Consider the following 16,212-nt stretch of genomic DNA (forward strand, 5'->3'; position numbering starts at 1 on the left):
TCCTAAAATACTATTTAATGTGCACAGCCCTAAATCACAAATGGGTTTTGAAGTCTATGGTTTTTAAAAAAAATAACTGGTAAAATTACTCATTGTTTTCTTTGAGAAGCAATTAAAAGACATATCCATGCTAGTGGGTTGCTACGAGTTTTCCGGGATGTATGACCATGTTCCAGAAGCATTCTCTCCTGATGTGTCGTGCACATTTATGGCAGGCTTCCTCAGAGGTTGAGACATTGACCTCTCAACCTCCGAGGATGCTTGCCATAGATGTGAGTGAAATGTCAGGACAGAATGCTTCTGGAACATGACCATACAGCCCGGAAAACTCACAGTAACGCAGTGATTCCGGCCATGAAAGCCTTTGACAACACATAGCCAGGTTAGTCTGGAATATCAGTATGCAAAGGGATCCTCAAGTGGCTTTGAGAGATAAAAAATTACATCCCAAGATGCATGGAGTATAAGACCTAGGAACAAATCTTTATACATATAACTTGTGTTTGTGGATACCCATAGAAATTCAGAATTAATGATGATGTCATTCAGTTCTAACTATGGCCTTGGAGGACAAAAGCAGAAGCAAATTAATGAGGAATTTCATTACCCTCTTATACCCACCTCTATGACTGGATCTACACTGTCATATAATCCAAATTATCAAAGCAGATAATCCACGTTATTTGCTTTGAACTGGATTATATGAGTCTACACTGCCATATAATCCAGTTCAAAGCAGATAATCTGGTTTTTATATGGCAGTGTAGATTCAATCTATTTTGCTCCTTGAATCCTAACACTGCAAGTTCAGGAAGCTACTGGTAGGCAAAGCTTGATTTAAAAAATTAATTTCCCTTCATTTAATGAATATAATTGCATACCAGAGACATCCAAACTGATAGACAGAGAATCAGCCAAGCGCTTTATGAGAATGAGAATCATTGTAATTTTATTAAACTGTTACCAGTGTTATCTGAGTAGTTTGTGTCATCTATCAATTAGCTAATTTTTAAAATAATGAAAATGAAATAGAAGACAGAGCACATTGATCCCAATAGGCAGGGGAAAGTTCAGAGCAAAGCAGCAAATTCTTCATTGAGCCAGCCTAGTTTTGTCAAGGGATATGCAAGATCTCATTGAACAACTGTAACCTTTCTCTCTGATTAAAGCTTCAATCTATGAGTTTTTACCAAGATAAAAGTATAACTGAACACCCAGTAGGCCTTAGTTCTGAGTAAATATGATTAAGATTTCACTGTATACATTATTTAGGACTTAAAGATTTGCAGACTTACATTAGCTTAGTAAAACAAGTTCCGCTAGTTTACGGAATGGTAAAGTGACATTACATAAAAGAGTCCTATGGGGCTCCACCTTACTTTTTTATATCTCTTTTTTGTCTCTCCAGTAAGAAGTGGTTCGGGTCTTGAGGAGGGAAAGAGAAACCGAACTTTGGCCATCTATTGGTGGTGCTTTGAATGTGATTTTCTTGCTTCTTGGCACTGGCAGGGGGTTGGACTGGATGGCTCACAAAGTCTCTTCCAACTCAATGAAACTATGATTCTATGAAATACCTTTTCAATAGCACAGCACCAAATAACAAAAATCCCATATATCAAAAGGAGTTTTTCTTTTGTCTTTTGGGCCATTATCTTGCCATTTTAGGCAAAATAATGTATTTTGTCTCTGAATCATCTTATGGGTTTTCACAAGTCATGAACAGAGGACTGCACTGCTTGTTCCTCACAAAAGTCTTAGTGGGCAAATCCACCATACAGATTTTCTGGAAGACAATGTTCTTACAATCTTACAAAGAGCTGATATGTAATTTTTAATAATAGACAGTTCTTCCCATACTATATGATCCATTATAAAGACCTCTCAGATCTCCCTCCAACTATAAAATGCACACAGAGTTCCTTGCTAAAGAAAATGCTATTTGTGTTGTGTTTTCTTTATGTTAAATTTTTTTACATAATCAACACGCAGAGAAGAGATTGCTTTTTGGTTGCTATAGTTGTTACTATAGCTTTTGTTGTTTTTTCCCAAACAAACCAGTAATATTTGTGTTATCATTGAGAATTTACTGGCAATTGGAGCACTTCTAGTAACATTTAAGAATATATGAGATTGGGGAATGGGTGACATTTGCTAGTTAAATAGACAGAAAGTACAGAGGAGATTATGTGGAGATTATCTTGGTGGAAAGTAGAATGCGCAACCTGAAGAAATTGCACCTGATCTATTTTCAGCTACCTGGAAAAGTAGTTTCTCTGTAAGGTCACACAACTAAAAAGAAAGAATGGTTTGTCCTGGTCAGGAGGAGCGCACACTTGCAGAATCCATTGCACATTATAAATCAGGCATGGGCAAACTTTTGTGCCCTGGGACTGATTTCGGCCCGGCCAAGAGGGCTGGGACAGGTGGGAGAGGGGACATGCTGGGTGGGGAGGGCCTTGGCCCAGGAGAGGGGGCAGGGCAGGGCCCGGGTCATCTTCAGGTTGTACTCCTAGCATAATGACAGGACTACTTGCCCCATCCTTATGCTGGAAGGTGGGACACACAGCGACTGTCCCAATCCTCCACCCGATCCTCTTCCACTAATCCTCGGGCTGTCCTCTTGGCATTATGCCAGGAAGAGGACGAGACAGGTGGTGGCTGAGAGTGCTCCAGTGGGCTCTCAGTTGCTATGAACCATCCTCCTACATCCTTTTGGCATAAGGACATGATGAGCGGTTGTGTCCTTCTGCCAAGAGGACAGAGAAAATGAGGAGGGCTCTCGGCCGCTGCATGCCTTCCTCAAGCCATCCTCCTGGCATAAGGATGGGACCACTCAAACCTCCTTATGCCAGGAGGAGGGTGAGACACATGGTGTCTGGGAGTGCTCCAGCGGGCTCTCAGTTGCTATGTACCATCCTCCTACATCTTTTTGGCATAAGGACATGGTGAGCTGTTGTGTCCTTCTGCCAAGAGGGCAGAGAAAATGAGGAGGGCCCGAGACAAGCATTCAGGGGCCGCATCTGGCCCCAGGCCTTAGTTTGCCCATGTCTGCTATCGATTATACTTATAAGGAATCTTATTCCTGAAATATAATTTGTTGATTCCTGTGATATGAGATGAAGTTGTCAGGTTTTACTTATTGATAAAGAAATAAAGAAAATATTTTAAAAGAATCATTGAACTCTTGGGATAAAATTGCATTAGAAAGGGTTTATAGATGTAGTCATGGTTTTTTCCAGCACATAGCAAAAAGTAAATTATACTTCACAAACAGATTACCCCAGGCTGCCAGAAAATTAACCCCTGCCAAAGGAATCCACCTCATAGGCCACAGTATAAAATATAATGCTGTGCTTTGATAAAGTCAATGTGTCCAGAGTACTCTTTGCATTCCTTTGGTGTTTTGGGTGTTGTGGTATTGGCTGCAGGCACTATGAGAATGTTTGAGTTGCATGAATGAATAAAGATGTCCCTGAGCTATTCGTGTAAGATAAAGCATTGCATTCACATTTTTTAAAAAATAGCTTGCCAAACCAACCAATTTGCACTGTTGATCAGCTTAGTATTTTAAATGCCTTTTAGTTATAATGCTGATAGCAGTTCTTCAGAACACCCCAAAGCTATTTAAACATCTTTTATCCAGACTACAGAAATAGAACTGCTCTGCAGCAGCAATCAATGTCAACTTGGTATTTTCTCATTATTAGTTGCAACCTCCATTTCTGACATCTTTGAACTGGGAACAGATGCCCAGTTCATGCAACACCATAAAGCCTTGGAGGCAATCAGCCACATGTGATTGAAGTGCCATCTTTGACAGCAATTCTCTGCACAACTTTATTCCATAAGACCTTTGGTGATTAACTTGCTCTGTCTATATGACTCAGATGTTTGATTGCTGAATCACATTGAGGATGACGTCAGTAGACAAAGACTAAAAAAAGATTGTGCCATCACAAGAACAGCAATTTTAAGTGTTTAAATCTGTGGTACCAACGCACATACAGCTGCTGGGAAAAGATACGTTCCTAGCTAGACCTCTTTTCTTTTGCTGTTTTGCAGTGCATGGTCATAATTTGGAAGGGGGAGGGGCTTCTGTATTCACAAATAATGTGGATAAGCTAGGGAGATATAACAGCCACTGCTTTCTGCATGTCCACCACGTCTGTGTGTTGACAAACATGTCTGTGGTGGAGCCTTTGTATTTGGGTAAATAAATGTGCCAGAATTAGTAGTACCCACAGGGGAATATGAATATTGGCCTGTTCTGAGAATTACTGAGATAATGAATGTGAAGTACTCAAAGCACTTAAGAAAAGTGTTATTACTGTCATAATTAAAACATTCTCGGCAGTGATGATCACACTTTTACTGAGAGGAGCACCAGAATAATGAAGGCTATCGTTAAGCTGTTCAAGATTCTCATCGATCACACGCTTATTTTTGCTTTTGGCAGCTCTCACCTGTGGGAGATGTTTTCCTCTATCCCACCATCACCACCGCTTTGTTGATTTCTATTGCTCATCTATATGCATTTCTACTTTATTCTATACTAGCTGTGCCCTGCCACACATTGCTGTGGCCTTTAGTAAGAGTTTTGAAGTCTCTGCCTGGCCTCTCTTCCTTCCTTCACTTGCCCTCTTTCCCTCTTTCTCTCTCTCACACTCCTTCCTTTCCCCTCTTTCTCTCTCTCTCTCTCTCTCTCTCTGGCATCCCTCCTTCCTCCCCCTTCTTTATGCTTGTGTGTAAACTTGAGTATCTTCTGTTGGTCATGGGGGTTCAGTGTGGCATGTTTGCCCCAATTCTGTCGTTGGTGGGGTTCAGGATGCTCTTTGAGTGTTGGTGAACTCTGAATCCCAGTGACTACAACTCCCAAATGTCAAGGTCTATTTCCCTCAAACTCCATCTGTGTGGATATTTGGGCGTATTGAATGCTTTGGTCCGGATCCATCATTGTGTCTTCAAAGTCGCCCCCTCCCTTCTTCCCACCCCTTCCCTCCCTGAGTCACTCCTTCCCTCCTCCCACCCCCTCCGGAAAGACACGCCCCCTCCCTTCGCCCCACCCCTTCCCTCCCTGATTGACTCCTAGAAGGAAAGGGGTGGGGCGAAGGGAGGGGGCATGTCTTTCCGGAGGGGGTGGGAGGAGGGAAGGAGTGACTCAGGGAGGGAAGGGGTGGGGAGAAGCGACTTTGAAGACACGCCCCCTCCCTTCACCCCACCCCTTCCCTCCTTGAGTCACTCCTTCCCTCCTCCCTCCCTCTCCGGTTAGACACGCCCCCTCCCTTCGCCCCACCCCTTTCCTCCGTGACTCACTCCTTCCCTCCTCCCTCCCTCTCCGGTTAGACACGCCCCCTCCCTTCGCCCCACCCCTTTCCTTCCAGGAGTCAATCAGGGAGGGAAGGGGTGGGGCGAAGGGAGGGGGCGTCTCTTTCCAGTGGGGATGCGGCGCAGCGAGGCTTGGAGTGTGTGGAGCAGGGCTTGGAGGCAGCGTGGGAGGAGTAAGATGAAGGAGGGGGTGGAGGGAAGGGGGCGGGGGGAAGTTGCGTTCTTTGTGTGTGTGTGTGTGCCGTGGGGAAGTGCGGTGACGTGTTCGCGCTGGGTGGGGCGAGGGAGGGAGGGAAGTGCGTTGGCCGTTCGGCCATGTGTGCGCGCGCGCTGGGGACTTTGCGCCAGTGCACATGCTCAGTTGTTTTGCCATTTTTTCTGTGTGTGGTTGTGTTGTTTTGATTTCTGACTGGATTAGTTTGTACCTAGTGGGTTGTCCTTGGGGCATGGCAATTTTGGTGGAGTTTTGTGGAGGGGTTTTAGAGTTTTGCTTCCCCGTTGGACGCCAGTAGGAAATTTATAGATATAGATAATGAATTCATGACAAGCCTGCAAGGCACAATATCTTCCACATCTTTCACAACTTCTGTTCAGCTCTCACCAATTGCTTTGCAAAGCTTGAATTAGTTTCACCATGCTCTCTGAGGTAAGGACAAAGAATTTATCTCAGTTTTTATAGATGGGGAAAATCTAGCTTTGACTGAATAAGCAATTTGCTAGCTTGACTCTAAGTAGATTATGTTTTTTTAAAAAAAATAGTAAAATAAAATAATGCACAAAAGTGCAGGTGCATATCAGGATAGCAAGAAAGATTTTGAACTGGTTTAATTGACTGAAACTGTTTTAATTGGTATCTATTTCTATGTGCTTCAAATCCCAGTTGTATCTCATTGCTGATGTTTGGAAAATCAAGTCCTAGAACTGGTATATCTATTTCTATTTTATTGTCAATTCAAAAACCTTTGACTGTGTGGATCATAATAAATTGTGGCAAGTTCTTGGTGGTATGGGGATACCAAGTCACCGTGTATGTCTCCTGAGGCATCTGTATAACAATCAAGTTGCAATGGTAAGAACAGATCACAGAACAACAGACTGGTTCAAGATTGGGAAAGAAGTACAGCAGGGTTGTATACTCTCACCCAACCAATTCAACTTTTCTGCATGTGATGTGCGGGGCTTGACAAATCCAAGGCTGGAGTTAAAATTGCTGGAAGAAACATTAACAACCTTAGATATGCAGATGATACTACTTTGATGGCTGAAAGCGAGGAGAAGCTGAGGAGCCTTCTAAGCAAAATGAAAGAAGAAAGTGAAAAAGCTAGATTGCAATTAAACATTAAAAGAACTAACAGGTTGGCAGAAGCTGTGGCTAACAGCAGGAGCTCACCTCGTTCCCTGGATTTGGACCATTGAATTTTTGGTCAGCAAGTTCAGCTTCTCAGCAGTTTAACCCGCTGCACCACCAGAGAAACAAAGGATAGATTTATATTATTGGAGATATGTAAATAGAATAAATGTGATGGACACAACTAAATATTGTTAGATGCAACAAGTAAGGGTCAGAATCTGGAGACAGAGAAGCCAGTATGAGTTGCCCAAGATTCACTGTGGATAGATTTCTATCCATAGATCACTGTTGTATCCAAGGGCATTGTGAAGCTGGTTGTGATGTACAGAAAGCTCCTGAGAAAAGTTCATATTATGAAAGGTTACAATGAAAACATAGTGACTGGTGATAAGGGGTTTCCCAGAATTTACATGCCAAGTAACAGCATTCCTTTATTGAAGAAAGGTATAGTATATATTATATCAGAATGTGGAAACAAAAACCTGTTTTTTATTGTATATTGATGAAAGGATACACAGCCTATTGTCATTTTCACGTCGAACACCAAATAAAAAACATACAACCTTTTTACTACTTCATGTAATACTTTATATTGGATGTAGATGATAAATTATGTTTTAATTATAAAATTACTTCCATGTCTGTTCGTTAGCATTGTTATATAACTAATAATAGATAACTGATTTTGCATTAAATATAACTGATGGACAAAAAACAAAATGGGTGAGGATGGCATGTGAGTAGTTCAAGTTCAAGTTCACTTTATTACGGCCAATGATCATTTTGAGATAAGAGAGACATAGTCCCATACAAGCATATCAGAGTTAAGGGTAAAGAGATTTAAAACTTTAAAATAAGCATACCATTGTTAGGACATTAAGATAATTAACTTAAGAATCTAAGATAAAAGCCATATACAGGATTATATCAAAACTCAACACAATTTATGGAATTAAAGGGAAGAGTATGTGAGTAAGAACCACGAGCCATTTCTTCTCAGAAAACATTTTAAGCTACAATCTGTTGGAACAAGGCTATGAGGATGCCACTAAAATTACAGTCAGTCCTCCACATGTCCTGGGTTAAGAGCACAGGAGCCCTGTGAGTGTGGGGAAAAATGAATAACATCACTATTATATTTAATCTGAGAGAATACCTATCTAGAAATCTCTAGCTCCGCCAGCATGACTCTATGGTCAACTTTGGGCAGAAGGTGACCATTGAGTTGTACTGAGGGCCTAGAGGTTTTAAAGAAAATGTGCTAACCAAATTTACAAATAATCAAATCTGCAAAATCAGAACTGCAAATATGAGGGACCAGCTGTAAATTCATTTGTCATATACTTTGAGAAAACCTATCAATCCCAATTAGGGATAGAAATATCAGTCTATGTCTAATCCATGCCAGTTTTGTATATATTCAAGGACCTTCTTGAGATCTGCTCCCAGACTGTGGGACTCCTTTCCACAGGAAGACAAGTTGGTTTCTCTCTGCTGTCCTTCTATTGGAATGTAAAAACTTGTCTATTTAGACAGGTTTTTTTATCACTAATAGGATGCTTGGGAACAGTCAAAGAACAATTTTGGGTTTTTGGGGTATGATTTCCCCTTTTCTTAGGTTGTAAAAACTTTTAATTTTTTTAATTGAATGCTTGGTTTTGATGCAGTTGCTTATTTTAAAAGAATTTAAAAAGTAATATTAAAGTATTCTTTAATATTGTAACTGATTGGGATTTCAGCTGTATTCTGTTTAATTCATGTGGTAAGCTGCCTTAGTTCTTGCTCTAAGAAAAAAGGAGAGATATTAAATAAATGAAGTCCATTTTGACCTTTTCACATTAATTTCAAATTTTAAAAATGCACACACGCACATACACATACACATACACCGAACTTTAAAAAAATGGATTCTGTAAAGACACTTTATCTATATGTACCCTATGAACCACATTTTGATACATTTTAAAGGCCAGGAACAGCATCTAGAAATTCAAAGTCCAAAATCTCAGTGATAATTATGTTCCAACCCATACATTTATCTCAGAGAGTCAAATCAGAGCAATATACAGTTTGTGAAGATCAAGTTCCTGTAACATTTCTAGTCTGAACAGGGAATTTATTAAGCAGATCCTAGAATTTATTCTCTGCAGGGGAACAAAGTTCAAGTATAACTATCCAACTCAAAGCCTACTTTCTGAAGATAATGATTTTTATTCTTTCTCTCTCTCACACACATAGAGACATTTACATACAGATATCATATCCTCTAGCAGGAAAATATGATAGTTTTTGAGAATACTGCAGTGATTCCCACTTTACACATTTCCTGGGTACATTTATGATATCAGTTTTACTACTGCAATGTCACTACTGCCTTCATTTCTGACTATTTTATTACACTATAGTTATCAAGGAGACTAATCAATATGCAGATTATAAAACAAAAAAGGAAATGAGAAAATGAAATGTGGCTGTAACACGTTTCTCAAGTCACTCCTGACACGAAAAAAACTTAACCAGGAGAATAAATATGCGAGAACCTTTCAGTGTTGATCAATAATCACCATTGTTTTCATCTTTGATATTTTTGAAAGAGAGAGAGAAACAGGCAGGCAGACAATGTTCATGAAGCAAAAAATATTTTCCTAGTGAAGAATGTTTTCTCTTGGCAGAAATCCAAGAATCAGAATGTAGGCTTTTGCAGCTGTGGTGAATAATCTGCCAGTAGAGAAACCATGACGGCCTAAGAAAGAAAGTGAATACACGAAATAACTAGTCACTCTAGGGAAAGGAACGATATAAATTGTAGATGAATAATAAGTTGGATTCAGAAACATAGCTCCCAATGAAACCAGCTGGACTCAGATTTACTGTAAACCACAATTAATTGATACCACTGATTTTATTCTCAATGAACTTATGGGCTACATGGGGACCAAGAAAGAAAAGAGGGTTCACAGAGGAAACTATCTAGAAGAAAGTTCTTCCAACAAAGAGGAAAGTAGAAGATGGCTTTGTGGGGAGAAGGGAGAAGGGCTGGGAAATGTATGTAGATCTAGGTGGGATTGTATTGTTGGGTGATGAAGAAAGAAAAATAGAGGGCTTGGGAAACCTAGAAGCATAACAAATGAATAGGCTGGGATTCAACATATTGACTTCAAATCATCTAGTGATGTGACTGCCCATCATAAACTCTCTTTAGGTATTCTATATAAATCTATGGAGGGCCAAGTGGGGGCACACATGCTAGCTTCATCTTTTTGACAATGCTGGCTCAACCTAAAGTGGGTATCTTCTACATGAATACAGGTTCTTCTACAGGAAAAGGACTTTGATTCACCATAGTTCTTGTCCAGGTGTTGGGAACCCTATGTGTATAGAAGGTCTCAGATTAGGCCAAGATAGCCTCAGATGGCTAGGAGTGTGGCAACCCCTAATATTGTCCAATGTGATCCAATGGAAGCACAGAGATGAGTAGAGTTGTTGGGGGGGTGGGGATGGGATAAGGGCTATATGATGGGAACTGGAATAGAAGTCATCCAAAGGTCTTTTGAGTAATTCCTGAGTAGAGTTGAATAGAATATTTGGCATTATTTATTCACTGAATGAGACACTTGGGACAAACCTGGTCAGAAAGAATAACCTTATCACAAAAATGCTGCACTTTTTGGTCACTATTCACATGTCTCTAAGTGTTTCAAGAAATTATTCTGCTAAGAAGTGTGTGTGAGTGTGCGCATGTGTGTGTGAAAACAGGACTGTTTTCCAGAAAAGCATTTTAATTTTTTAGCAAAATGTTTTGTTTTTGCACGCAAAACCCATATCACTCTTGCACAAAGATATCATGTGACTATATGGAAAGGCTTTTCATGCAATATGTTTTTCACACAACATATTTTCCTATAAAAAAGAACACTGATTCTAGATAGTCAATTATGCTAGGCTTTGTACAAAATCAGGTATTTGGGAATGATGACCACGCGTCTTTTCTATGCCAAAAAGTGCACATAGAATCATAGATTCAGTGTGCTTCCTGCCAGGATTCACAGCTGTTTCCATACATTGCAGTGTTTTGGTGCTAAATTTGTAAATACCGTAAGTACTACATAATGTTACTGTGTATTGAACTGCTTTTTCTGTCTATTTGTTGTAAAATATGATGTGTTGGTGCTTAATTTGTAAAATCATAACGTAATTTGACATTTAATAGGCTTTCCCTTAATTTCTCCTTATTATCCAACATTTTCACTTATCCAATGTTCTGCCGGCCCATTTAGATTGGATAAGTGAGACTCTACTGTATCGAGAGAAAGGAGGTTGGGATGTAACAGCCAAGTAAATTGCTAGAGTAGAGTGGCATCATCTATATGGCAGCACAATAGCTATTTGTGTCATCAGTGCTATGCCTATATATAGGATTAGAATGGCCATACCATAATTGTCCATTTCCTGTTTTCAGCTTCTTGAAAAACTAGTGATTGTGGAGAATAAAATACTTCATCATCAACTTCTTCTGGCTTTCTGGGTAAACAGTGTAAAAATGTCCAATCGGGAGCAGCCACTTTACAAGTCTACAAATTGAGAAGAAAATATATAGAGATCTAAGATATACAACATGAATTACAGAAGACCACACACCAAGTTAACAGCTGAAAGGAAGTACCACCTACTATATTTGTCAAGATTGGTTTCCAATTTTGACAAGACTGCTGGGATCATATCAACATAACAAAAGTCTAAAAGAACTGGATACCTATTCTACTTCTGGTTGTTTTGTCCGCACCACAGTTATTACTGTAATTGCTCTCTTGCTCACTGCTGTGTGAGATGTGAGGAGTCTATTTCAAGTTTTGTGCTTTGTGGTCTAATTAGAGGATAGGAAGTATTTAGTCCTTTCTTTGTGCACTTAGGGAGAGAAGTATTTGGCACAGATATTCCATCTTGTCACATTTATGCAAAATGTGACATGTACGGCTTGTGGGGGAAAGGATATATTTATATCATTTGTTCTTTTATGCTCATTTCATATACTACTGTCAAATGAAATAAGAGAGAAAGTTTTCAAAGTGCCTATATTTATTAAAACACTGAATGTGTTTTAGAAAGCTTTGACATGAGAGCTTCTCAACTGTTTCTGAAGTGCACGAACGCTTTGAGACACCTTGAGTCCCCTGCGGGGTGAGAAAGGCAGGGTATGAATGAAGTAAATAAATAATAAATACATTTTATCAGTTTGATTCTGATGAATGTAATATAGATTGCATTAAAGGGTTAAGGTTTTCCCCTGACATTTAAGTCCAGTCATGTCCGACTCTGGGGTTGGTGCTCATCTCCATTTCTAAGCCCAAGAGCTAGCATTGTCCTACCGGAGTGGTACCTATTGATCTACTCACATTTGCATGTTTTTGAACTGCTAGGTTGGCAGAAGGCTAACAGCGGGAGCTCATGCCGCTCCCCGGATTTGAACATGTGACCTTTTGGTCAGCAAGTTCAGTAGCTCAGCGGTTTAACCCACTGCGCCACTGGTGGCTCCATAGATTGCATTACAGAGTCAAGTAAATATATGCAAACGGGGGAGGGGGGGTTGTGTTCCTATTCCCCTGGTTTGCTTTATTTTCACCCCATTTTTAATCTTTTGTTTTCATTTATTACTGTGACATCATGAGAGTCTAACCTGACACCATCTTATCAATATTTGTGGTTTCAGAAGCTAAATCATAGAATCAATGCTTTTCTAGATCTCATGAACTCTAAACCAAGAGTGGAAAAAGTGCAGCCATCGGCTTCATGTATTCCATTGGGGCTAAGATTCCACTGGCTAACTTTTCAGTACCTGAACCCCACTCCAAGACTAGCAAACCTTCAAATTTATTATTATTTACTTATTTTTACCCTGCCTTTCCTATAGGGATTCAAGGCAGCTAATAATAACACGACACAGCCCAACAAAATGTAAAAACAAGGGAAATACAAAAATTATAAAAATATTTATGTCATTGATACAAAAGTTAAAATATAATTAAATACACTTAAGAGTACATTTAAAAGCTCAATATCATCATAAATGCTTTTCTTCCATGGCCTCTCACTCCTATCAAACTAACATTTTGTGAAACTGGCCATATTTAAGCTAATTCCTGTAATGCGGACTGAGGCTGTGTAATTTCTTTTCATGGTGGGTAACCCACAGGAGGAGGGGGAGATGGCTTCCATCGACTCTGCAGTTGCCTGTCCTTGCCTAATAATAGATATATTTCTAAGCCAATATGAAGCAGATCTGTTCTTTTGACATCTGACCTGTTCTTCTATACTTCCTTAGTAATTGGACATTGTCCATCAGTATTGTAAAGTACCTATAGTATCACTGGAACAAAAAACATAATGTAAGTTTGGACAGTTTTATTAAACAAAAACTAAATACATCAAGTATACTGAGGGGAGAGAATTGGGCAACTCTTGTAAATGGGACAGGCAGTGCTATTAAGAAATTGTTAAAGTTATATAGAGTGTATATGTGAGTGCTGTGTTAGAAGTCCCAGATGATATTGGCAAGATTACAAAAACACACACATTTACATAGAATGTATTAAGTCTATTAGTATACTAATGTAGGTGCACCTGCTATGCTGGAAGTCGTATACAGATTGAACGTCCCTTATCTGGAACCTAAAATTCTCCAAAATTGTCCACATGAAACAGGAACCTATCCCTATTATTTCCTCACTATTTCTGAGTCTGATACCAAATTTTCTGTTGAAGAAGGAACACATCTACTCCCTTAAATGAGTATACCCATAAACACACATAAGCTTATATGTCATTTACTGCAACTCTCGCCATAGGTGTAACAAAGATGCTCTTGACTCTATGGTGTGTTGGAAGTACATCTTGGGGCCCTTCCAGACAGACCCTATATCCCAGTATCTGATCCCAGGTTTTCTGTTTATCTGAGATTAACTGGCAGCGCAGACTCATGTAATCCAGTTTAAAGCAGAAAACCTGGGATCTAGGGCCTGTCTGGAAGGGCCCTAGCTTTATACTTCCTTCCTGTACCTACCTGTACCTCTCTTTTATAATATAGCAGTCTTGCAAGTGGTTAATCTTCCAATCCTCTGGCCCCTATATGACGCTGTTTTGCACTATCCCATACCCGGTCCTTTTGATAGCCTGATCATGCCCATCTTAGCACTTCTGGTTATTGGTTTTTTTGTTTGTTTGTTTATTGTTTGAGTGAGTTCTACAGCTGCTGTTTTATACCCTTATGTTTTATTTGGTGGTGTTTTATCTGATTGTTATGCTTTGCTATGTTTTATTTTAATTGTATTTTTTGTTTTTAATGGATTGTTTGTTTTGATGTTTTGTGGACACCTTGTCCCATGTGTGAGCTGCCCCGAATCCCTTTGGGGAAATGGAGGTGGGGTACAAAAATAAAGTTATTGTTGTTGTTATATTAATCAGCACTTCTCTCATGGCCAGCAACTAGGGCTCAACTAATGCAAGGCTTATCCTTTGGGCTGCTCAAACTACATCAGTGTAATCAAGAAGTATTGACTATGGTATTTCATATTAGGAATCAGAATAAAAATCCAGGTGGATCATTGAGTACATTATGTGCATGCAAGTATAATGTATTTGTAATGGCAATAATCGGGTACTAAATCATTGAGTACATTCTGTGTATGCAAGTATAATGTTTTTGTAATGGCAATAATCAGGTATTAAATCATATGGTAGAAGCCCACAATATATCCCTGTCTGTCAATAACTCATTACATATTAATATAATACATACTCAGATGTTCATATCATAGGAAGTAGTATGGAACACATCTATTATAGGCATTCTGAGAAATGAATGTAAAATCCAGTCAACTGATCTATTGATTCTATTTTTTCCGGAACCAACTTTAACTATTTCATTTGATTCAATTTTCCAATTGTATAAAAATAGTTCTCCAACATTTCATATTTTTATACAAACAAGTGCAAACTCTACCTGGCATGTTTTTATTTCTAGCAGTCAGATTAGCCCCGTTCATTCAGAATAAGATTTAATACCTTTGTTAAAAATGCTAAAGCTGCAAAGGGAGAGCAGGAAGAAGGCAGTTCTGCAAATCATTTGAAAGTAAGAGTCACCTAAAACCCACCAGAAAAAAATTAATTATACAATAAAATAAGTGTCTCATATAGCACCTTGAGTATCTCATTGGAGACACTGGTTTCACATGAGAAAGAAAGATTTTTAAAATCTGTGTTAAGTTTGTATTTCATTGATTCCCCCCATTTAAACTTTTAGGCTTCAGACTGAAAAAATTGTCCATTCTTTAGAGGGGTTCCCACCTCTGATCTAAATGCTGAGTGTTGCTTTTATTTCTATTTCACAGCAGAAGCAAATGCCTCCCTCTGGCTGTATTCCATTCAATTATGCATTCGTCATTTATTGCTCTCTGCAATTAATGATTAGAAAACTAAACTAGAAGGTATCTTGCAGTTTGGTGTAAAAAAAAAGGTTTCTTGGTTTTGCTCACTTTCTTCATGTGTTAGTGGGGCCTCTTTGCATACACAGAACTTGACAAAAATGCCATGTTCACGAACAGCAACATCAGTGAACAGAAATATCTACTTGTTCCAGTTTTCAACACCACCTAATGTAAATGAGATCCAATACGTTTTTGGAGCTATCTGTTGAAAACTTTAAAAAACACATAAAAACGAAATGACAAGGCTTTTGTATTTTACCTCCATTGTGATCTGGTAACCATGGAAAGTTTTCAGCCTCTTCTGTTTTTCTTCTTCTTGCCCCATACTTATCCATGTGTCTGTGATCAAAACATTAGCTCCATTGGCAGCTTCAAGAGGATTGGTGGTGATAAACAGTTTGGTGCAGTACTAACATAAACAAAGCAAAAAAAGTAAATAGAGTTCATAGGCAATGCAGAATAAAGAACATTTGAAAAATGCATATTCATACCTTTCTGGAATAATCTTGTGCTATTTGAATCACAATGGGATCTGGCTCAAAACCCTGTTGAAAGAAAGCACATTGGTATAACATATTTCATTTTTGTAACTAGCACATAACAAACATTAAGCATTATGTACAAACCTAGTGTAGTTTTCTATATAATGTGGTGTAGTAGTTTGAGTATTAGACTATGGAGACCAGCTTCTGAAACCTTGCTTGGCCACTGGATGACCTTGAGCAAATCATACTCTCAAACTTAGAGGAAGGCAAATGCAAACCCATTCTGAGCAAATTTTGCCAAGAAAACCCTGTCATAGGTTTGCCTTAGGGTTGCTATTAGTTGGAAACAACATGAAGACACACAACTAGAAGAATAATTGAGCAAATAATGCCATTCCCATCTTCAAAGGAGACATAAACTGTGGAATCTGCTATCACAAGATGTAGTTAGAGCCACAAACTTGACATGCCTTGAAATAAGATTAAATGGGTTTATTTACTTTAGGGCCATCTATGGCTGTTTGTCAGGATAGCTATGTATCACATCCAGTATCAGAGGCCATAATGCCTC

The 16,212-nt window shown here is 39.1% G+C and overlaps 1 protein-coding gene across 3 annotated transcripts in view; it reads right to left on the bottom strand.

The window, feature by feature from the left end:
* Positions 1-7,420: 7,420 nt before the first annotated feature.
* Positions 7,421-16,212, bottom strand: part of OTC (ornithine transcarbamylase) — a 33,124-nt gene continuing 24,332 nt past the window's right edge. For 2 of the 3 annotated variants that reach the window (XM_060770167.2, XM_060770170.2), the window contains 4 exons: positions 15,648-15,701; positions 15,416-15,565; positions 11,110-11,247; positions 7,421-9,419 (listed from right to left, as the gene is read on the bottom strand). In XM_060770167.2, the coding sequence (XP_060626150.2) occupies positions 9,360-9,419; positions 11,110-11,247; positions 15,416-15,565; positions 15,648-15,701 (402 nt within the window). In that variant the 3' untranslated portion in view covers positions 7,421-9,359. The remainder of the gene's footprint in view (positions 9,420-11,109; positions 11,248-15,415; positions 15,566-15,647; positions 15,702-16,212) is intronic. The other variant, XM_060770168.2, reaches the window with a different exon arrangement.

The sequence above is a fragment of the Anolis sagrei genome, chromosome 3 (assembly GCF_037176765.1).
Source record: "Anolis sagrei isolate rAnoSag1 chromosome 3, rAnoSag1.mat, whole genome shotgun sequence".
Taxonomy (NCBI): domain Eukaryota; kingdom Metazoa; phylum Chordata; class Lepidosauria; order Squamata; family Dactyloidae; genus Anolis; species Anolis sagrei.